This window comes from Pagrus pagrus, assembly GCF_965226575.1.
Source record: "Pagrus pagrus genome assembly, chromosome: 20".
Lineage (NCBI taxonomy): Eukaryota > Metazoa > Chordata > Actinopteri > Spariformes > Sparidae > Pagrus > Pagrus pagrus.
The window spans coordinates 13,328,944-13,351,815 of NC_140207.1; the positions used below are offsets into that span (position 1 = coordinate 13,328,944).

The 22,872-nt window shown below is 42.9% G+C and overlaps 3 protein-coding genes across 5 annotated transcripts; 1 reads left to right on the top strand and 2 right to left on the bottom strand.

Annotated features, from left to right (window-relative positions):
* Positions 1-1,795: 1,795 nt before the first annotated feature.
* Positions 1,796-4,815, bottom strand: cUnh8orf89 (chromosome Un C8orf89 homolog). Of its 3 annotated transcripts, XM_084340387.1 has the most exons (8): positions 4,436-4,814; positions 4,285-4,330; positions 4,028-4,119; positions 3,511-3,643; positions 2,724-2,831; positions 2,568-2,623; positions 2,323-2,400; positions 1,944-2,030 (listed from the first exon to the last, which is right to left on the bottom strand). In XM_084340387.1, the coding sequence occupies exons 1-7, from the start codon at positions 4,653-4,655 to the stop codon at positions 2,366-2,368; spliced, it is 690 nt and encodes a 229-aa protein (XP_084196513.1). In that variant the 5' UTR covers positions 4,656-4,814; the 3' UTR covers positions 1,944-2,030; positions 2,323-2,365. The 3 variants fall into 3 exon arrangements, with proteins under 3 accessions (XP_084196512.1, XP_084196514.1, XP_084196513.1); XM_084340386.1 differs by lacking the exon at positions 2,323-2,400 and having other exon boundaries at positions 1,796-2,030; positions 4,436-4,813; XM_084340388.1 differs by lacking the exons at positions 2,323-2,400; positions 4,028-4,119; positions 4,285-4,330 and having other exon boundaries at positions 1,796-2,030; positions 4,436-4,815.
* Positions 4,816-5,487: 672 nt separating this feature from the next.
* Positions 5,488-9,962, bottom strand: rpl7 (ribosomal protein L7). Its single transcript, XM_084341015.1, has 7 exons — positions 9,877-9,962; positions 9,279-9,378; positions 8,970-9,136; positions 8,213-8,350; positions 6,920-7,029; positions 6,036-6,251; positions 5,488-5,536 (listed from the first exon to the last, which is right to left on the bottom strand). The coding sequence occupies exons 1-6, from the start codon at positions 9,888-9,890 to the stop codon at positions 6,043-6,045; spliced, it is 738 nt and encodes a 245-aa protein (XP_084197141.1). The 5' UTR covers positions 9,891-9,962; the 3' UTR covers positions 5,488-5,536; positions 6,036-6,042.
* A 108-nt stretch (positions 9,963-10,070) lies between these two features.
* On the top strand, positions 10,071-22,546 carry rdh10a (retinol dehydrogenase 10a). The gene is made up of 6 exons (XM_084340640.1): positions 10,071-12,120; positions 12,600-12,835; positions 18,815-18,913; positions 20,012-20,157; positions 20,680-20,811; positions 20,954-22,546. Exons 1-6 carry the CDS (start codon positions 11,835-11,837, stop codon positions 21,075-21,077), a joined length of 1,023 nt encoding a protein of 340 aa, XP_084196766.1. The 5' UTR covers positions 10,071-11,834; the 3' UTR covers positions 21,078-22,546.
* The last annotated feature ends 326 nt before the right edge of the window (positions 22,547-22,872 follow it).

Consider the following 22,872-nt stretch of genomic DNA (forward strand, 5'->3'; position numbering starts at 1 on the left):
CTTTTTTTTCCCTCCTGTGTTTGTGCAGTACTCCAGTTTTACTATCCACTGCCTCAGGCTACCGTCAGGCTATGTCTGCGGCGGCGGGATCTTGTTTCATACCTTGTGCAAGTTATAATCCGTAATATACACTTATGTGGCAGCAGGTGAGTCTTTGTGTATGACATGACATACAATATGAGTTTGACTCTTAGTGTTATTCACACTATGAAAACAACAATACAGTTGAGTTCTGTGCACTTTTTGGGTGGTTTTCCATTTAAAAACATTTTTCAAGAAAAAAGTAAAGAGTTAAAATAATCAGTCACTGTGCAAACTGAATTTTTCCAAATATTAAAGGTGCAATATGTAAAGAAAAATGTTCAAAACATTCAATGATTAACTAAAATTATCAGCAGAATGTGAGGAAATATCAGTTTTGACATAATGTCAAAGACGCCTAAGTAGTGTGTTGAAGAGATATCTACTGAAGTTAGCGTGCTAACCAGCTAGCCCTGGGCCTGAACACCTCTTCCTCCCATCAACATTCTCCTGGTTGTCCAGCTCGCTGCACAGCTAACTGGGCTAACAAGCTAACAGTAGCTCTGGTGATGTGCTGCCCCTATTTGTTGGGATTATGAATTCAAGGTGGATGATTATTACGTGTTGCACCTTTGAATATGTAGGAATTTGCCACAATTCATACTCTAAACAAATAAGGGCAGCATATCACCAGAGTAACCGCTAACTGCTGCTAAATGTAGCTGCCCATAGGTAGTTAGCTGTGCAGCTAGCAGTTCTGACTTGGAGCCCAGTTTAGTGTTAGCACTGTTAGTACAGCAGCTTTGGACTAGGACGGGCATGTTAACATGATGTCAAAACTGTTATTTCTCCACATTCTGTTGATCATTTTGTTGATTTTTTCTTAAGTTTTCAACTGAAAATCATTTTGGCCCTTGAAGAATGCAATTGAAAGCTCTAGCTGCTATGTCATCAAATAATAATGAAGTCCTCATTTCTCTCTGGACAAAAAGACAATTGCTGTGACTGCTGTCTTTGTCAAATACAATGAACAAGACCATTCAGAGACATGAGCTGCCCTCCATACAGCGACAAAACAATGTATTATGTGGGAAAGTACCACATTCTGGGATCTGGGGGCACAGTTTTGTTTCTGTTTGGTAGATATGGAATGCAGATTATGTTTCGTTGCAATCTTTTAGGCATTTTAATTACCGTGGTGGTCGATATGTAGTGTACATGCCATAAGGAAGGGGAAGCTGCCTTTAATAACTCTTGACAAACAGATTAACAATAACAAAAATAAATTTATTTTATTTCAGGAAGACGTTTTACAAGGCACAATAATGGTTTTGCTAAACTATTTAATATATACATAGATATTTCACTTACTTAACGAAGCTTAATGAGAATATAACGGTTTGAAACACTTTTGTAATGAGATCTGAGCTTGACAGCATCTGTAACATATGGACGTTATAGTGATTAATATGGCAGTGTTACATAACAGCCATTACAAGCCATTGGAGAGGTAAAATAACTATCTGTTCATGCAGATGTGGAGTGGAAAACTACTGGCAGCTGTGAGTCAGGATAGAAGGATTTGAATAATATTCATTATCAGCATTTATTGTTGTAGCAAACGCTGCAACTTACCACAGTAAAATACTACATGTAATGACTAAAGGAGAGGAGCTCAGGTCAGGAATCCCAGAATGTGAAGATCAGCCATGTCAAGCAGGAAACTAATATCACTGAGGAGAAACAAGCAGTAAGAGCAAGCCACTGAAATGAACACGGTGCCCAAGATGTTTTATTTTGCTCAGACGTCGTTGGCACGGACTCAAGGGTTTTGATTCTTAACCGGGGCGACTGGGAAGAAGGTGATTGTCAGGATGGAGGTTTTCGAGTTTTCCGCATTTTCTTGAGCTTTTCTTGTCTCACCGTCTCGCCCTCCAGAGAGGACAGCTCAGATATCCTGTGGATAAAGGAGCGAGAGGCTCCGAGCACTGGGTCTGGATAGGACTGGCCTGTGTGAGAAGAAGCAGAGGACAGAGAGGGATGAAGGAAAGGGAGAGAAGAAGAAATGTTAAGGTCGCTTAAATCAAAATCCACAAACTACATCAAACTGCTCATTTCGTGATTAGTATTGATTTAAAGAGTTATATCAGTTAGGGAGCAAGTCTTGGCCACTTAGTATTGCCTAATCAGTAAGTGTAATTGGTATTTTCAGTGTGATGCATTGAATCTAATGTACTGTTTTGCATTTTAAAACTGGGTCAAGTTGAGATGAGGCTTCTTCAGGACAAACCCACACCCTACCTGTCCCACTACACATTCCCCTTTCTCCATGTGGCCTCTTGTCCTACTTTGTGTGATCCTTGCTTTTAGTTTGAAGACCTAAAACCCATAAAACGGACATGTTTGCTGCCAATAAATCAACACGCAAACACCTGTACAGGTCGAAAGGTTGGATTCTGCTGTTTAATTGCAACACGGTGAGGGCGTTCCTGACCTGACGTGTCAAGACCACAACAAATACTTGTGTCGGCATCACAGTAACTCACTCTTTTGATTGTCTTTAACAGTCAGGAGTTTGTAGGTTGGATAATTCACCTTAGGCCTGCAGAACAGAGGGAAAACAGAAGAGGCAGAGGTCGGAGAAATAATTGAGAGAACTATTGATTGGCTTGGTCGGATTTAGATTATAAGGGCAAAAATACCTGCTGAGCTTGCAGTTCTCCACTGCTAAAGTGTTTCTGCCGTTGAGGACTAAAGCGGAGGGAACGAGGATAGCTGGACTGGTATTCAGTTCGTATCTTTCAGGGTAGCTGGATGACAGAATTGAGGACATGATGAACACATGAGACGTAATGCTTCAAGACACAACATTATTATGACGTGATGACTTTTGTTTGTAGTTAGCACCTACGATACGTCTGACAATTTGGGATTTGTATTTACGACAGTGGTGTTGCACTGTGGGGGCGGCAAATCGCACAAAATGCCAGTTTCTACATAATGCTGCTTTAAGAAGACCCACTCATTTCACGGTAAAAGACAAGTTTTGTATATTCTTGGCTTTTACCCCATTGAACATTTATGGGGGCACTTGAATACTTCTGTGACATACTGGGAAAACATCGATGCTCGAGTGCATCAGGTCTTGACCCTACTGTATATGCCAATACCATATCTGATACTGATGTCAGTCAGCCATCAGCCCCCAGAAGTATCTTATTTTGCAAAATGATATTGATTCAGTTTTAGCTAGAATCATGCACCCCTTGTTTTCCCAGGAGCGTTAAACATTACAATCAGCTCAAAATCTTCCGTTTGTGATGAATAAATCACGGTGTCTCGAAACATTAATTGTATCTGGCTGCTTTTCTCGTCATATGAGACAGTGACTCAGTCTAATTACTGCAATCTGTGCAGCTGTCTCCAGAAATATGCGATGAAGAGTACAGCTACAACTACTGCACTGAGTGACATTAATCCACCGGTTACCCCAGGGTGAAGGGCCGCCCAGCATGGCTGTGGGAAAGCTGCTTGGAGAGGCTGAGGGGATGCAGGTTGCCAGGTCTGTGCACATGGTAGTCTCTTGGCAGCGGAGGAATCACAGTTCTGGTCCTCTCGAAACCTAATATATAATCACATTTAGCCATTCAGAAGGGATTCAGATCTGATATGAAGACAGCAACTCTTTAAAGGGATTTAAAAAGACAGAAAAAATGAATATGGCAAACATCAAGCTTTCATAAATACAGCTAAGTTTCTCTCAAACATCACTGTTACACTTGCTGTCATTAAAATGAGGCCTGTGCTCATTATATGCGATGACAGCTCCACCTACTGGCTGTCAGGCTACAATCCAGGACCAAGCTTCAGATTCAATGTGTATGCACTTTTCAAAACCAATTCAGTTCTTATGTCAGATATGTGATCATCATATTTCTGAGTGAGGGAAATGTAAAGGATCTTATAAATCTGCTCTAAACTGTAATAATCAAAGTCCTTTTCTTACATTTCTTATCAAACACAATGTGTCTCCCACACATGTCCTTCTCCAGGTTGTCCTGTGACTCTAGTTTGTCATCTTTGGCTAAATTAGGTGACCTACACATGGATTAGAGACAGAGAAATAAGAAGCAGCCATTCCAACACACATGGCGTTTAAACAGGCCAATACCACCAAGAATACTGACACATACAGTGTACAATTTGTGTATTGTATTTGGATCTTTTACACCACTAAAGATGATTAATTTGACACATTTTTACCCTCCAACTATGATGCCGCTAACCAAGGCTTTCCAGTCCCTGGGCTCTACAACAGAGATGAACGGTGATAGTCAGCATTCATTTGACATGACAGCTAAGCTAACTTGCATCTCGTATGAGCTCAGCAGATACATGGAGCACGCTTACTCACTGCTCAAGGGCTGCATCACAGGGAATTTCCTCCTCATATGATCATTTTGTCTGAACGCTGCTTGTCCTCCACCTGCCCCCATCCCGAAGTTCCTGTATGCTGGATATGCAGCCGCATCAGGGCCGCGCTGGCTGCAATTTGAGCTTCCCTCTGATATCAAAGCCTTTGCGGTTGGTAGCGATGCGTTCACCTGGAAAGTCATCATGTTGGGAGCTGCCATGCAATGATTGTTTTAACATAAGGAGCTGCTTACAGATCAAATGTGCGACAGCCGGTCATGAAAACGGGAGAAGTCGTACAAACTAGTCATCCTCCGAGCAGCAGTGCTAGGCTGCAGCTCACCGCGGCCAATGCTAGCGAGTCACCGCGTCGCCATGGAAACAAGCTTCATACAACCGTTAGATGACAGCTCCTGTATTTATGTCGCCTTATTTTCAACAGTGATGTGTTTAAAGTCCAATTCAACATCCTCATGTTGTAAAAATACTTTAACCATGTGTCTACGTACACAATTCAACCAATGCACCACAGCTGCACGTGTAGTCATCACCTTGTTTTAAGGAGTCAGTGATGTGCTTTAGTTCAATAATTCAGATATAGTTGGTAGTTATGTGTCAAATATGATCCCAAGCAGAAGTCGTGTATTAAATCCTTACTCAAAGTATTGTAGTAATGGCATCTGTTAAGTAAAAATATAAGTGCATTAATGTGAACATCTGTAATGTTGGAGCTCATTTATGCTTTATTGAATATCTTCATTAGTTCATATTTTGTAGTAGTCTCACTGCAAAGTTACTAAAGCAGTGGGGTAGAAATTCACAGTATTTGCCTCAAGAAGCAGGAGGAAAAGGTAGTGGAACATGTAAACACTTGTATACAGGACAGTACCTCGAAGTAGTACTTTAGTAAATGTATTTTCCTCAAAAAAAAATAATGCTCTAGTCAAACTGCATAAGGCAGGGGAAATGTGGAGTTGTCTGCTAAATGCCAACAATAAAGAGACAATATGCATTAAATGACACAATCACACATTAATGACAAGACCAAGACAGTTGGGTTTTTTTCCAATGTTTTATTGTACATTTTGAGTCCTTTGAAAACCTGAAAGAAAAAAAACTACATTATAGATGTGAAACCAACATGCTTATCTTGATTTTGTTACCAGATACACAACGATTGTTATGAGCCCTGTTTGAAGACAGTATGGGGACCATAAATGGCATTTGGGAAACTATAAATACATATTTGACAGTGGTCATATTAGGAGCACGGTCAATGGGGGCTGATACATTTCCATTCAAGAGGAATATCATCCAGCTCATCTACAACATAAATTGGTCAGGTTTAAAACAAACCTCACACTTTCTTCCAGGAATTAAATTATTTAAACCAAGTTACATCTGGCCCCATTACTTTGTTCGTGTCTTGCATTAAATTAAGCATCCGTTTATGTGACTAAGATGTGGTTTCAGACATAATTGGCTTATTTTCAGATGGTTTTCACCACAGTCGATAAGATGGGGAAAAAAGAATATGCATCATTAACCACACCTAATGAGCTATGTAGACTTTCAAGATGTGCAATGTTCCTACCACTCACCAAAACTTCAGTTCATCCTCCTGATCATTCTGTTGATCTGATCCTCCCTGTTGCCAGCGTCTCCTCCCTCCACAAAGTGTGTGGTCTTCTTGTTCATTCCACCACGAGGTGATGACAGCTTGAAGGGCCACAGGAAGTTGTTGGCGGGCTTGAAGTTCTTGCCAACTGTGTAAATCTCATGGATGAGGTCCTCAACACAGATGATGCCATATTTGCCTGCAGATCAAACAGTAAGTTACTTAACAAGTTCACCTGCATAACCATTGTTAGAAATCAGAGGCAAGAGGTGAATTATCCAATATCATCACCAACTGGGAAAACTTGAGTCTGAAACTGCATATTGGACAACTCTGACTGTACTGATCGAGCATTTGTTTAACCCAGACTTTTTACTATATCCCAAGAAGTTCAAGCCCTCTTAAAATGGTCAAACTTTTTACATTGTGACACAAAGTTCAAAAAGATTGACCTAAACTGTTCATCACTGTTAGATAGGCATGTGGTTTCAGACACAACTGGCTTAGTTTTCAGTTTTTTTTCACCATAGTCGATAAGACGGGGAAAAAAGTGTGCATCATTAACCACATGCAGCACAATGCTTTACTCCAACAGTACATTTAGTTGTGTTTCTGCTTTTGAAGCAGTGTGCTTTGTAGCACAAATGAACACCAAATACCTTTATATGCTTTGACCAAGACCATGTCTTCACTAAACTTTAGCCCAGAGAGAAAGCATGCTTCAACCGTTTCCTCATGAGGAATTCTCATGTTAATATTAATCTGTCACAAATAACAAGGTTCTCACCAAGAACCATCCTAACCTCATATAGGCATCTGTATACTGTGCTACATACAAACAAACACAAAAGTACAACACTTCCATACCGAGGGCCTTCTCCACCAGAGCGTTGTCTGTGAGGGCGATGCGCTGTTTCCTCATTCTGCCATGGCCACGTTTGTAGATGAGCTCACGCACAGACTTCAGGTTGGGGTACCTGGGGGGTAACAAAACAAAAGGTTATCAAAATGAGCTCAAATTAGTTCTGAGCAACCACAACAGAAGACTTGCACAACTAACATCAATTTCCCATTTCCTTCTAAAATTAAATGAAAATAATGTGCATTGTCTGTAGCCATATAATTTCTAGGTTCATCCACTTCAGAAGTCAAATTCAATTTAACAGTTTTAGCACGAGTTAAAACAAAAACCTTAGTGCTCAACTGATCTCAAAACATGTGGCACTTAAGGTCATTTCAATAAACAGTCAAAGGCAAATCACCTGCTCTGACATTTACCATTAGGTGATGCCTGCTCACACATCTCAGCGGTTCAACAGCAGTTAACTGACTGATTACACACCAACAGGAGATGAACCACTATAAATGATAGTGCATTTAGTGTCGTATTTATACAATTTCTCACTACAGTTGATAGTAGCTTGACTGATCTGAAGATATTAAAGGTTATAATTCACAGCACTCTGCAGTGTCAAATTCAGATCAGTTAGTAAATTTTTTTAATCTTACTTATAAACAAGCATTTAAATCTAAACTTGCGTGAACATGCCTTCACTTCCTGCAATCAAGTATGACATTTAGTCTTCTTTTATATTAACTGTAACAGTACCCACTCCCTGACATTTTAAGTTAGGATAACAGCCCAAAACAGAAACATTAAGAACAATATTCTGTAGTGGTTGTAGTAAGGCTTCTTTAAAGTAGGAAGAAAACAAGAAGCCTACACAGAGCGTAACTGTTGTGGTTTGTCTCCAACTACAGAATTGATACAGTCCTAGTTAACTGTCAATTTCTCCACCCAAGACATACTCACAACTACACGTTTTCGTTTATCCAAACCTCAAATAATTAACATATTTACTCAGATTGTAGATGTATAACAACTGTGCACTCCCTGGTATCTATAGCTATCATGGAATGTGGTTTCAGACAAAATTGGCTTATTTTCAGTCAGTATTCACCATGGTCGATAAGATGGGGAAAAAAGTTTGGCATCATTAACCACATTCCAGGGATAAATAAAGTCAGTCACCAGTATCTGTACACCATAACAGTACGGCTTATAAAGTTCAGGATGGTCCATAGTGGGAATACACCCATTTTTGTCACCCTCTCCTCCATCACAAGGTCAACATCAAGTTTGAGTGATGACAGCCTTACCCCCAAGCGATGTAGGGCTCAGCAATCCTGAGCATGTTGATGGAAGCCTTGTTCAGCTTAACGAACACACCGTTGAAGATCTGGCGCAGACGGAGAAGCTGAAGAACTTTGCGGACCTTGGGGCTGACACCGTTGATACTGGGAAAAAATTAAAAATGAAGACAATGATTAGCATTTCAGTAAACATCAGCATGTAGGTTTTCCAATAAGTCTGGTGATTGTGGTTTCAGATATAATTGGCTTAATTTGCATGGCTGTATCAGCATAGTCGATAAGTCGGGGAAAGAATTTACATCATTAACCACAAAACTTAAACATTTTATCAACATTTACGTGGATTGCTCTATTAACCAAATATAGGCATTAATGGGTCAAAGTCTGAACAGAACACCCTTCATCTTGAAAAAATAACACATTACCTTAACAGCCTCATGACTGCGATGCGTGGCACAATATCTAAACTGCTTTACAGCTCAGTTTCACATGCTCTCGTGTACCACCATGTGAAATGTAGCCACAGTAGCAACAAAACGTTTAGAATGCTTATTCAACATTTAATACTATAAATCTGGAGAAACAAGGAAGTGGCATTTCCAAACAGCAACACTGCATGGCATGTGAGCAGGAATAGCTATTCAAGCATCAGTACCAACAGCTTGAGCATCATGTCTAGTTGGAAGTCGAGCAATCCATGTAAATGTTACCAATGAGTCCGACAAGCAGGACATATCTGATCCCAGGTAAGGACACTACTCACCCTCTGATCCTGATGACGTAGGCCAGTTTGGGCTCAGCTGGCACATAGTAGTTTCCCACTTTACGAGCAGTACGACTCAGACGGATTTCACGCCTGTACATCTGCCTGTACTCCTTGTGGTACTTCTCAGCCCTCTTGTAGATCAGTTTCCTGGTCACTTTGCGGGCCTGGGAACACAATAGGAATACATGCCGATTCAATGCAAGGGCTACATACCTTAAGGTTAATCAACCACACACTGACGGCTACAAAAATGTGAGCTACATCGGTATTTCTTTAAACAGGACAGTGTAGACGAAAGCACGTTACCTTTTTTTCGGTCAGCATCTTCTTGACACGCATGGCCTTCATGGTGGCGAAGGCCTTTCGCCTTTTCAAAAGGCTCTCAGGGACCGCCGGTACCTTTTTTCTGTTACAAAGATACAAAACGTCAGGACCATGCTGGAAATAAACAGACTATGCATATTTTGCTATTTTGTAACACTGACACCTCTCTTCATCCTCGCTAGCCGCTAGCTTGCTAAGTTGTCTGCTACCGGCTTCCTTCTAGGTAGCCCGTGCTCACTTTAACGCTAGCCTAAGTATTTTGGAAACATAAACAGACACAAAGAAGTCCACAATACATTATAAACAATTAACTCTTAACTCTGTTCCCCTTTTTAGCACAGAAACCAACCGCTTCTTGAGTGCATGGAGGCTACAGAGACAGCCATGTTGTACTACTGCTAAGGCTACACATAAGTCTGGACAAAGTCATCTTATCAAAAATAACAAAGACCATCTTTAACAATATTACTATGTGTATGATGTATGTAAACTAAACAATCCATCCAGGGTGTAAAATAAACAAAGATGGTCATTTTAACACTGGATGTACTTAGATTTGGAATCCGCAGCAAACACTCACTCTGCGTCCGCCATTGCGCCCACCGAGAAAGAGAAATTTTCTATTGCGCATGTGCGCGTTATAGGATTGAGGACCCACACGGGCCGTCCTTCGAGCTGCCTGATTTGAAGACTCTCTTATTAGCCGGGGAGAGTATTTTAAACCGATGTGAAAGTTATTGAAGTTTTGATATAACTTTATATAGCATTAGGTCGTTAGAGTTCTAGTGTTTGTTGAGTAGTTTCTAAATGTGCAGTGTCATATCTCGGAATTTGTTATTTTGTTTTATTTGGATAGTGGAATTCGGTTATAATTCTGGAAAGCTAATGCTAAGCTAACTTTAATACGTTCATTCTGTCATCCATGACCATACTTTCGATAAACATGTGTTATTGTTATAAAATAGGATGGTCTACTGCAAGTTTATGACGGCTCCTTTCTAATTCTAATGCCACAGGTGATGGTTAAGCACTCGCTCATCCGGCAGAGGGAGCAAACGCTTCATTTTACAGGCCGGTGTGTGTGTGCAGAGCTGCTGCTGTAGGGGGAAGTTTCCTTCGCTGAACCTTTCCGCTGGATTCTGGAGCTCAGTGGAGAAGAGACCACCTCTCCTGCTCCAGGTTGTAAAACACAGGCAGTGTGAGCAGCGGCAAGGTTATAAGACAAGACACAAAACGCTGTTTTCTTTCCTATGATATTATTTGATGCAAATATTTTTTAATGCACAATCAAATATTCTGCTTAAAAAGCACATGTGCCGAGAGCTACAGTATATTTAACAGTAGTACTCATCTATAGATTAACGCTCTGTAAGGGACCTTCAGAATAAATGTGCCTGCTTTTGCTTTCCTACATTGCTGTTCATACTTAGGCCCTTTTCTGAAGCAATCATTTGAATTCACTGGATGCAATAATCACATTTTGCCCATCAGAATTCTCCTCATGTGAGGCAGTAGAGATATATAACCTGCCTGATCGCCATTGGCCAGCATTTTCTTTTTTCCCCCCTTTTTTTTTTTTTTTTTTACGTCTGGCTGCGTACCTTATCAAACACTTTCACTTTTCCGCAGTGAGCAGCAGATCACAATGGGTCGTTGCTAGTAAATTCCTATGATATGTCTTCAGATCAAATCAAAAACAGCTCAGTAGTCATAAAGTGTGGATATTTTTTTTAGGGGGAAAAACGATTATTTTGCTGTTTCTATGTATGAATGAGCGGACATTGCCCTGGACCTGTAAGATATGGCCTGATCTGTGTCTGTGGTGTGAAATCTGTATTTCGTGTTGGGAAAAACACGGTAATTCTAATCAAAACGAGACATTTCTTGAAATCAATCAAGGCACAACTTGATATTAAATATTCAAAAAAATCACATTCTTTATTTTAATAATCAACATTGTTTTTGAATATTGCCTGACGAAAGTACAAAGAGCAAACACAGTGAGGGCTTTTAAATAACGGGGAAAGCCAATTCTCTGATCTTCCTTTGTGATGTCAAACAGACAGGGGGGAAAAAAACCCGCAAGAGATGAGTGTTAGGTAAAGACTTTCTAGGTTACATCACCTCCTGAGTGTTGTCTATGGAGCGAGCGCTTCATTCTGACAGGCGCTCAAGTCTCCGTCCTATTGGGTCCAGCGCTGATGGGTGGACTGAATAAATAGCGAGCGAGATGCGAGTGAGGGTGAGATGAGTGGAGGAGCAGCGGAGGAAGAAGGACGCACGGTTTGGTAGTAGCTGCTCATAACTCACTTGCAACTGAAGTGGCAGCTGGACTCTGACTGAGCAGCATCTTAAACTCACAGATCGAGGTCCTGCTTGCGCCCTTTTTTTTCGTCACTTTTGCGTGCATGTGCGTTGTACTGTAGTCCCCAAGTTTTGTCGGCGTGACCCTGCTGCAACCAGGTTTTTTCAAGAGGGACTCACTCCCTTTGCGCTTTTTCTTCTGCCTCGCTGCTCATTTGAACTGATTGGGTCAAGATGATGATCATCATTGCGGAGTTCTTCGTGGTCATTCTGAAGGTGCTTTGGGCTTTTGTCACCGCCGGGGCGAAGTGGGTTGTGCGCCCCAAGGAGAAGAGCGTGGCGGGACAGGTGTGCGTGATCACCGGGGCTGGAAGCGGCCTCGGGCGGCTCTTCGCCAAGGAGTTCGCCCGGAGACGAGCGATACTGGTGTTATGGGACATAAACAGCCAAAGCAATGAGGAAACGGCGGAGATGGTGCGGCAGATATACCATGAGCTGGACACTCCCATTACCAAAGACGGTAAGTGTGCTTTCTTTCCAGCAATTCAGCTTTTTTTTTTTAAAAAACAAACAATTTTTACGCACGACCAGCGTGTCTTTAGGTGGCTTTCTGTGTTGTTTCTGCAGCGGCAATATGTATCTATGTCAAGGACACTATACAGTGTGCAGTGTGAGCGTTACATGAACGCATTGTTTCACATGGACATGGTTGCAACGCTTCACAGGCATCTCTGCACACTATCTTTGATTTTCAAACAAGCCTGACTCCTCAGTGCTTGTTCAGGTGGTCCCTATTTCTAACTAAGAGTGCAACTCCTACCTCCAAAAGTCACTCTTAACATGCATTATAATAGATGACTGATCAACTCCTGTGCACTCACAAAATCACCAATATTTTAAAAGTCAGTCTAATTAATAATTCAGTTTTATAAGTGACAATAACTCTGAATCAGCCCGATCACTCTCCTCATCTCGGTTTCCTTCTCTTTTTCCCTCCAGGACCTGTTGGAGGCGTAGAGGAAGTCCCTCCTTTCCAGCCGCAGGTCTACACCTATGTGTGCGACGTGGGAAAGCGGGAGAGTGTGTATTCTACAGCTGAGAAGGTGCGTCGAGAGGTGGGAGAGGTGGACATACTGATCAACAACGCCGGCGTCGTCTCCGGCCATCACCTCCTGGAGTGCCCCGACGAGCTGATCGAGCGCACCATGGTGGTCAACTGTCACGCACACTTCTGGGTGAGTTGACGCACAGGCAATTGAGCATGCCAAAAGTGTAAACTCAGAGTAATGAGTTGTGCGTGTGTGTGTGTGTGGATATTAGCGGTTAGAGTCTGATGGTTTGACTTATCTCAGTTTCCATGAGCACAGTGTTATCAGATGTGTTTACTGTGATGCTAGGTTCACAGGAATGTTTCCAGCCTGACTTGCAAGCCTATTCATAATCTTCTCCTTCTGTGTGCCAAATAAAAGAATCAAAGGTTTGTGTGTGTGTATGTGTGTCTGCAGGATTGAAAAAGTGTGACCATAAATAGTTCCCTTGCTTGTTCGAATTTCAGCTCCGCTTAGTTTAATTCTGCCAGAGGAAAGTCACGGGTTTGGCTCTCTGGCCGCCCCAGTAACCGAGGATCCGCGTGGTATGTCGGCCCTTCCCGCTCCTCTCCTTCGCAGCGCAGATCTGCACAAATCTGACTTGCGTGATGGAGGCAGGTGGTTCCGTACATGGGCTGGATCTGCGTCGCATCATCTCGCCACATTTTGTTGGCAGGCGGTGATTTGTTGTGTATCAGATTTTACTCTGGCTCATTTCCTCGGGGCCCCCTCAGTGTGAATACTTATCTGAAAGGCTACGTGGACTTGATGGAGTGAATATGTTGCGTTTTTAGATAAGCATACACTGCAGCGTTGAACAGGCCAGGTGCTCTTGCAGTGTGTGTGTGTGTAGGGTGTGGAGGGCCAGTGGTTGCAGCCGGGCAATTAGACATCCATTGAATAGCGCAGCCTCACTGATTTGAGTTGAGTGTTTTAGCATTTAAGCCCCTCTCCTAGATTCCTAAACAAACCAGTAATGATAATTGATTGCGTTGCTTGGCAATGGCCACCTCTGTGGGACAATTGTAGTGATTTTGCACAAATTGGTTTATAGGCCTGCTGTGGAGTGAATTGCAAGGACTGAGATTGTCCTTTGCCTGGTGGCAAAGCTCTGAATTGACTATTTCATCTTTGATTGCATTTGTCACGATATATTGGGCAATGGATGAAGTGAGGCGGATGATGCTCATTTTGAGACTTTGGCTGCAGGCTCTTCTTTTTACGGAGAGCTGCATTCTCAATGATACCATGAAACCACGGTGATCGTGAAGCTCCCTAATTGAGCATGAAAATCTCTTGTGTTGTCAGTCAGGCAGGTTGTGTATTTCCTCCTTTTAATGGATGCTCCATTCAACTATTCATGTGCCTCTCTGCTGGCTTTCTCCACGTTCTTTTGGAGTCAGGATCCAGTGGTTGGGTGGCAGATTTGGGATTTTTTTAATGGGGGCCCTGTGTTTGTGTTCTCCCATGTTCTGTGGAGAGCGTGGTTTCTTTAGGGTTGGTGGGGGGGGGGGGCAGATGAAAGAGGGACTTAATGAATGGCGACAGCCAGAATGGAGGATGTGGTTCATTAAAGACACAAGCTAGATGAATAGAGCTGAGACTAACAGGGAACTGTCCACTTTCCTCTTACACAAACATGGTACAGTTACTCACTGCATGCAGGTGGTGCATTACACAAGCCTTTGATTTAGTTTTTTCCTTTCTGAACAACAGGTATTATAAAATGGCTTAGTTGTGGTTCATGACTCAACTCATACACTCCATTTAGGGCCAAGTCATACAAAGTGGTTTTTAAACCTTGTTTATTTAGGGTCATGTTTTAAATGGTGACCCTAGAGGGAATTTACAAGAGAGTAGTCAGAGTCAGGTGGCACTGTTTGACAAAACCTCATCGTGACTTACACCAGTCAGCGAAGCATCAGAGACCCAAACACCCAGTTCCTCAAGAGTAACATGACAGCAGGTTCAAAGCTTCCCCTACATCGAAAAGTGTAAAATGGGCAAATGGAAGCCCCGATGTAGTGGGAATAAGGCAGGGATGGAGACATGAACAGGAAGCGGATGCTATTCGTAGTGTGTGTGTGTGGGTGTCTGCCAGACCGGCCCAGCTCAGACCCCACACTTCTGTCCTCCTTCCACAGGCCCCTCTGACTCCTCCCAACCTGATTTGGAGGCAGTGGGTGCAGCTGCATGGCAGTCATGGAGGCCAGCTCTGTTCATCCGGCTCTGCCACACACACACGCACACACACACACGGACAAACGGCTATGATTCAGTCCCTCGCTCCCTTTAGGTTTTTATGAGGCAGGGGGTCATAACATTTAATTTGTTTGACGCTTTGATTAGTCCAGCTGGCGATTTGTGATGTTGGAGCCTCAGCCTTTAGTCATGGCGGGACGGAATGCGCAGTCATTTCAGTAAGTGTCACCAGTTTGTGTTTGAGGATTAGTGTGTGTCCAGTGGAGCCGGTTATCCAACAGGTGGTTTATGAACAATAAGCAGTAATTTCCCCTTCTCCTGGAAATCGTACCTCTCGTGCGATTTGTATGAAAGCGCAGAGCCCTCGGCAGTGACATGGCGGGAAAAGAGCAGAGGAAAGAAAAGAGGAAGGAAGGCAGTGCCGTCCCATCCACAGGCGAGGCGAGAGGGTAATGGTAAGCTGCTGCTGACCCACTTTATCTGACAATTGGTTTCTTGTCTGTGGATCAGCTTGACAAGATGCCAGGCGACAGGAGCCAAGTTCCGCAGGCCGCATTCCTGCTGTATCCAGAGAAAGGAGGCAGCCAGGCAGAAGGGTCCTACTTGACTGGTTTTATATGGGCCCCTCCTCAGGCCTGGTGCACCTGTACCCCTCACTGGAGCTAGCCATGACTACTCCCACGTTGGGTCTCTCCCTGAGCAGTACCTGTTCTCAAGGGATGGGATTACAGCTGGCACTAACAACTGCTTTCACCGTCTTAGTCTGTAAATTATACTGGACTATAAAAAAAATATGCTTAATATAATTTTGCAGAGCCCAATGTGATGTTTTGATTAACTGTCCAGAACCCAAAGATGATCAGTTTGTGACAAAGTGACAAACGAACAGCATCCAGTCCTCATATTTGAGTAGCTGGAGCCAAAGAGTATTTGGCATTTTTGCTTGATAGTTGAATCTTCTTTATAATTGATTATATTCATTTGTTTCAGCCCTCAGTGGAATTCAATCTGAAAATCTTTTAAAAAGTTGGCATTTGGGACCAATATTTAGCTTTCATAGCTGTTTTTTATTGAACACGTCCCAAAAATTAGCTTAAAGGCAAAGAAAACGGTACGTAATGAAGTGACTTTAAAATAATGGTACAGGTTAAGCGAGCTTAAGTTCCATACAGCTAAGGTTTAATTGCCCATGAACTTAAATTTGTGAGCCTTTTTTTAAATTGGTGATCTGTGAAAATGATTAGTAATTCTACTGGGTTACCAAATGTAACAAAGCCAAGATATTGATGAATTAATTGGATTGTTTGCACCAACTGTGTTTGGTGACACACTCTATTGGCTGCTTCTTGATGTTTGTCGTGCAGTGACACTACATCCCCCTCTGGCTTTTTGATGTTGCTTTCCAGGTAAATTGGATTTTCAGTGGTACAACCAGCGGGGGGTTTAAGGTTCAGTCAACTGTAACTAGCATGGCCACCACAACATGACCAATCTGCATCCCTCATCCCTAAAGTCCAGTAAACGCAACCCACTCGAATTCTGCGATTGGCTGTAGGATCAGACGAGCTCAGGCTTTTTCCCCACCTCCTTCATTCTCTCATCCAGGGAGAAGTCAGCCCAATTAAATGGCCATCTGGTCCTACGCAAAGGCCAATATTTTGTTCATATTCCTGTTGGTCAGGCGCTTGCACTAATGCAGCCTGACACCCCAGCTGCAAGAAGCTTTGTGTGGCTTAAATGCTCCTGGGGGCACACACCAATTAGGGGGTGCAGCGGGCAAGGCACCCCCACATAGGCCAAGGAGGCCCGACTGTGTCAGCGGGTAATTTAGCGGAACAAGGGAGCGTTGAGACCCAATTACGGCCGCTCTGATGTAAGACACGAGCCCCTGGTCGCCTTCACACATTTTGTGTCTGAGAGGTCAGCGGGGGTCATACCCACATGCCAGAGCTGCCATGAGAAGCGGGACATCACGCGAGGGTGGGAGAGAGAGGGAAAGAGACGGGACGCTTGTTCACGTTTTGCCCCGTCCTCCAGCTGAGGGGATCAGCCTTTCCTCCATCAGTTCCAGTTATTTCCAGACCACTCGGCAAACTTGTCCAGTTGTATCTGAGTGTTGGCTTTAGTCGAATAGCAATGTGCCAGATCAAGTCATTCCCTGCTCTCTGAAAGTTGCTGTGGGAGTGGGAAACTTTGGCTCTAGTCAGGTATGGGCATATCTTAAGTTAATGCTTCATTTGCACGCAACTCTCTCTCCCTCATCCGCTGCCATTCTGGCTTGCAGAGGCCTTTCTCAGCTTTTATCCAGGCCTCGTGTTCTCTCGCTCCCTCTCTTTGGGGCCCCATCATTCGATGAGTTGAATATTGCAGCAACTTGAAAATTTATGTCCTGGAAAAGTGCAGATGTTTGGAGCCGAGTCAGATCAGTAATATTGTACCCGGCTATAGAATAAACTCAGACGGTGAAGTCATCTGGCTTTCTCTGCGCAGATCTGACTTATTGCTTCCAGTTTTACTTCCCAACACAAGGATAAAGACGTCTAATTACAGTACAGTAAAGCATAGCAGAGATTGCACTAGAAGTCAGTAGGTCCGATGCAGTTAATCTCTGGGTGCAGTTTTAATGAGGCTTTTCCTCCCCTGCCAGTGGTTTCATGGCTGTACTACCTGGTACCATGCACTCTCTGGCTCTGTGCTTCCCTCCAGCAAATGTTTACAAAGGAGGCTGAATCATTTCTCTGGCCAGGCTTGCATACTGTACCAACCAATGAAACTTTCGCCTTTCATTTACACGACCACAGAATTATTGGGAGATAGGAATTAACCTGTTAGAAGTTATAACCAGCCATATTTTACATTACATCCTGTAACCAAAGAGTTTGGTGTTTTTCCTTCAGACTTGATCGACTAACTGTGATTTAAAGGTGTCCTCTGTGTTTTTATTTGCAGCCTCAGTGACTTTCTGAAGTGTTGTAGACTTCATGCATTGTTCTTCACTATGGCAGCGCACGTCTGACTTGAATAGATCTAGCAGTGCTACCAACAAAAGGCCTGCTGGTTGTTTGTAGACCTCCCAGTGGGAGAGTGATTGGTCAGTTCCTGTCACTGCCGTCACATGTCACACCTGCTGATTGGCTCATGCTGTGTCCAAAGTCAGCAGACGGGCAGAATGAGGAAAGGATCCATAGGCCAATCAACTGTAACCGCTAACTCTCTCTCTTCTCACCACCTCTCTAACTCATCGAACCGGCCGGTGGAAGCACTCAGGCTCTCACGTGGCACTCCGGTGAAACTCTTTCATCTCAGTGCTCATCACCCCGCCGATTGTTCCTCTGACTGCTGCTCAGGCAGGGCGCGAGGCTGTGCGGGTAGACTAGAGGGTTGGATTGTATTGTTGTTGAGTGAACGGAGGCCTATGATTGGTGTTGTCACCAAGTCTTTAGAGCCGGGCCCAGCGACGGGCACCAGATCTGTGTGGGAAAAGAACAGATTGTACAGTAACACACACACACACACACACACACACACACACACACACACACACACACACACACACACACACACACACCCCACATACCTGTTTGTTCAGTGAATACCTGAAGAGGTGAAAACCCTCATTCTTCTCTTCCTAATTCACACCTACAACAAAGAGAAAAAACAACAACTTTCAAGTGAATTTTTTATACTTTCCAGCGCAGCACCTCCAGTGCTCAGACAGATTCTTTTTTTTTCTGCCTGTTATGAATTCTCATTCAGACGCCTCTCTCTGCATCACCATGGAGAAGAGGGGAGAAGCACATGAAGAGGGGGGATGAGAGGGAGGCAGAGGATCAAAGGGCTTTGGCACAGACAAACTGCAAGTGAACTAACCTTCTTCTTTTTTTTTTTTTCTTTGCCCTTCTGTCTCTTCTGTCCTTCTCCCAGACCACCAAGGCGTTTCTCCCCAAGATGCTGGAGCTGAATCATGGTCACATTGTGACTGTTGCCAGCTCCCTGGGTTTATTCAGCACAGCTGGAGTGGAGGTTAGTATCATACACAACAACACATACACATCCCATCGTTCCCACCATCCAAAACCAGTGCTTTTCTCCGAAGCCCTCAGCGTGCCAGCTAGCACACTGGGCCGGGGGAGGCTAGGCCCCCTTTCTCTAGTTGTCCCTCCACCCGTTAAATTAAGGGACACAGATGAGCATTGGGGAGCCTCTTATAGATTCCTCTATCTGCAGCAGTGGGGGTGTCGGGCCCCTATTGGGCTCTGGCCCCAGGGCCAGAATGAGCTGACAGCTCCCCAAGGGACAGAAACATCTTCATCACTGCTTTGTGAACAACTTGGTGCTCACTCAGTATTCAGCTCACAGCAGCTTTCAATGGATAAGGTTTTTCCTTCCTATAGTTTTTTTTTTTTTCTTCTCCCCCAGTACAGATTCTTTTTGTTATTTAATGCATATTAAAATATTTAGTGGAGTCATTTATCTCCATAACCACAGCAGGAGTAAATTGGTAGCCCTCCTTGAAGGTCTTATTTTGATATTTCTGAGAACAGAGGCTGAGAATGGTGTCATTTTCAGATGGTCTACAGGGACTACTTCTCCGTTTGGCTTGGTTTTTATAGCTGCACGTTTGCTTTTGTTGCACGAGCATTCATCCATAATGATAAAGCCCCCCTTCAAAGGGGTGCAGTTAAGTCAGTTTTTGTTCAGCTATTATGCTTCCTGGAAGTGCGTCCAATGTGATTTCAGACGTGCACATTAATTTCAGGGAACTAAAGCCCTCGCCTGTTATGTGGGCACAGTCACATCTCTTTATCCTCCCCATGTTTATCAACATGCATCTGTGTTTGCCCAAGCCTTTTTTTTTTTTTACTTAAAAGATTATTTCCACTGCGAACCACATCAAAACCTTCCCGCCAAGCAGAGCGGTCTCCTGATGCACCGAAGAAGAATGCTAATGAAACCGTAGAACAGCGGACAGGCTCGCTCAGGTTTTTGTGGCTGTATCATTAACAGCAAGGAGAGACCTCTGAGCCCATGGGGCATGTTTGATAATGTTCTCTGTGGTCCCCGGGTGCGAGCAGGGGCAGACTTTTACAGGGCTAACCTGTTCTCTCTTTATTCCCTCAGGATTACTGTGCCAGTAAGTTCGGTGCCATCGGGTTCCACGAGTCGCTGAGCCATGAGCTGAAGGCCTCGGAGAAGGACGGCATCAACATGACTCTCGTGTGCCCTTACCTGGTAGACACGGGAATGTTCAAAGGCTGCAGAATAAGGTTAGAATCAACACGCACTCGCCAGTGTAATTGTTTTTTGTTTTCTTTTTAAAGCTTTCTTGCACCTGGGATGAGTTTGTCATCTGTAATTTTCACCATATAAAATTGCCTCGCAAACACCTTTTGAACTTCAAAGCAGCAGCTGATGGTTTGTTGTGTTAGAGATTTTATAAAGTCGCTTGTATGCCGTTGGTCAGCGCTCTGCTTAGACAAAGAGGGCGACTTTCCCAGGGGAAAACCTCACCAACAGGTGCACCTGGGCTAAGTCCCCCCTCCCCCCACTGCTGTAATAGTCCTCACTTTGTTTGATGGTTACAGTCAGGTGCCATGTTCTTTAGCTTTACTGTCGTTACTGTACCACCAGTACCACTAATCTACCTCTTTAAAGTATATCCCAGCATCTTTAAATTACTTTTCAAATAAATTCTACAAAAAGTAAACTCTCTTCTAAATTTGATTTTACGTTTCCTGAATTTTGCGTCTGTAAAGAACCAATTTTATGATATTTTTCTTTCCATTCAGGAAGGAGATTGAGCCATTTCTGCCTCCCCTGAAGCCAGAGTTCTGTGTGAAACAGGCCATGAGGGCCATCCTCACCGACCAGCCCATGATCTGTACACCGCGTATCGTCTATATGGTCAACTTCATGAAAAGGTGAGCTCCCTCCTGCATTCTGATATCCTGTTTCCTTCCTATATACACCCCCCTCCATTTCAGTTCTTCACTCCATCAGCTCTCGGTAAACCATACACGAGTATCTTGTGTCATTAATCTTATCTCCGTCCCGTCTCCGCAGCATCCTGCCCTTCGAGGCCATTGTGTGCATGTACCGGTTCCTCGGCGCCGACAAGTGCATGTACCCCTTCCTAGCTCAGCGAAAGGAGGCCATGAACAACAATGAGGCGAAGAACGGGATCTAGGGGGCACTGTTTGTAACACGAACAGAGGCACATAAACCTGCAAGCATGAGGAAACAACCACTGAGGATGAAAATGGAAGGAAAGACTGAATCTTGACTGGTGCACTTGCATTGAGCAAATGCAAAGGTTTACCATATTGTTCCTCTGGAACAAAGAAAGCTGTGTACTACACAAAGGATTTATTTGACTTTGTTTTGTCTTTTTTTTTAAGTTTGTTTAAAGAAACCAACATCTATATTCTGTGTCACTAGTTTTTGAAATCATACAGAAAAGGTATCCAATAATTAACTATTTACGTAATGTAGTCACCAGCCTTATCTAGTGTCATTGTGGAAATATACAGTATGTTACTGTACAAACAGTAAAAAAAATGTTTTCACTTTTATTTTATTTTTGTAGACATGCACTGTAATTTCTGATTTTTCTCTACACTGCCAGCATTCTCTGTGTAGGAAGGTTGAACGGAGCATTTCAAACTACCCAGCGTCTCCCCGCGCAGAGGCTCTTTTTTTTCAGGCAGTCAGGAAATTGGTTTGCAGCTTAACATGACTCTGATTTGTCTCTTGTGTCATTTAAAAACAAAGCAAGATGAACATTTCACAATAAGTTTACCATATTCCGTTTTTTGTTGTTAAGTTACAGACATGTAGCATATATGTTGATAATGAAGTCATTCCAAATGGGACATGTAAAAGGCCAGATTGTGGCTGATTTAAATCTTCAGTGTTTCCAGTGTAATGGGGACTCAACATTGTCCCGTTAATGGTCCTGTTGTTGTTTCAGGTCTGTATCGACTAACCTCTCGAATGAAAAGTGGACGAGGGAGTCGATGTGTGACACATTCAGAATGTACTGCTTTGGGAGAAACGGAGAGGAAATACATTTTTATTTTCTCTCACTTGTCTATATTTTCAAGATCTGTGGTGTTTATATTGTAAATTTATCTGTTACCATATTATTTGTTTAAAAAAAAAAAAAAATGCAACATAGGCTGTAACTCCTGGTGAACCGCTGTCCCAACACTGATGTGTGGTTGAGGGAAATGCATTAAAGACATTAGCTTTCCATTAATCTGTCCAAAGTAACACTTTAACTCTCCTGTCCATCGTCCACCGTGTCCAGTTAAAGTGAAATGTAAATGTTTTAATGTTGTGAATACCCCAGTATCCTAAAAAGACTGTCTCCACCATATTTGATGTATGAACATTTTATATACCTTTGGGATGACAAGAGTTTTTGAATTTCAACTACATTCCAATAGGCATCATTCCTTCAGTCACAGTAATGAGCCTAAATTCTCTACCTCTTAATTTTTGCCATTTTTTTTGACAGTATGACATAAGCCTCTTTTTTTTTCTTTTTTTTTTTTTGTAATTTTCTGAAGACTGCTCCATAGCAGAGCAAATGTGGTTCCAATGTTTAGTGTCTCTACCTAACTTAAATTAATAAAAGTGATTTAGATTATTAAACGATGTGTTGTTATTACCTGATGGTCAGCGTGTGAACTCTACAACAACAAAAACAGTGTATTGGAGCTATTGTAGGTTAATGGAAAAAAAGTGGGGGATGGGGTGGTAATTTTCCAAGAAAAGGCTCAGAACGTCCGAGATTAAAGTCACAACTTTACGAGAAATATTTTTTCAGATTATTAGTTCCCAGGTCTCGAGAAATTAGGTCTCTGAGAAGTGTCAGATTTATGAGAAAAAAACCACAGACTGGACCGCTTCCCCTGAGTAAAGTGAAGTGATGTGGTTCCTTGACAAAGCAAAACAAAAACTATTTGTCAGAGTTTTTT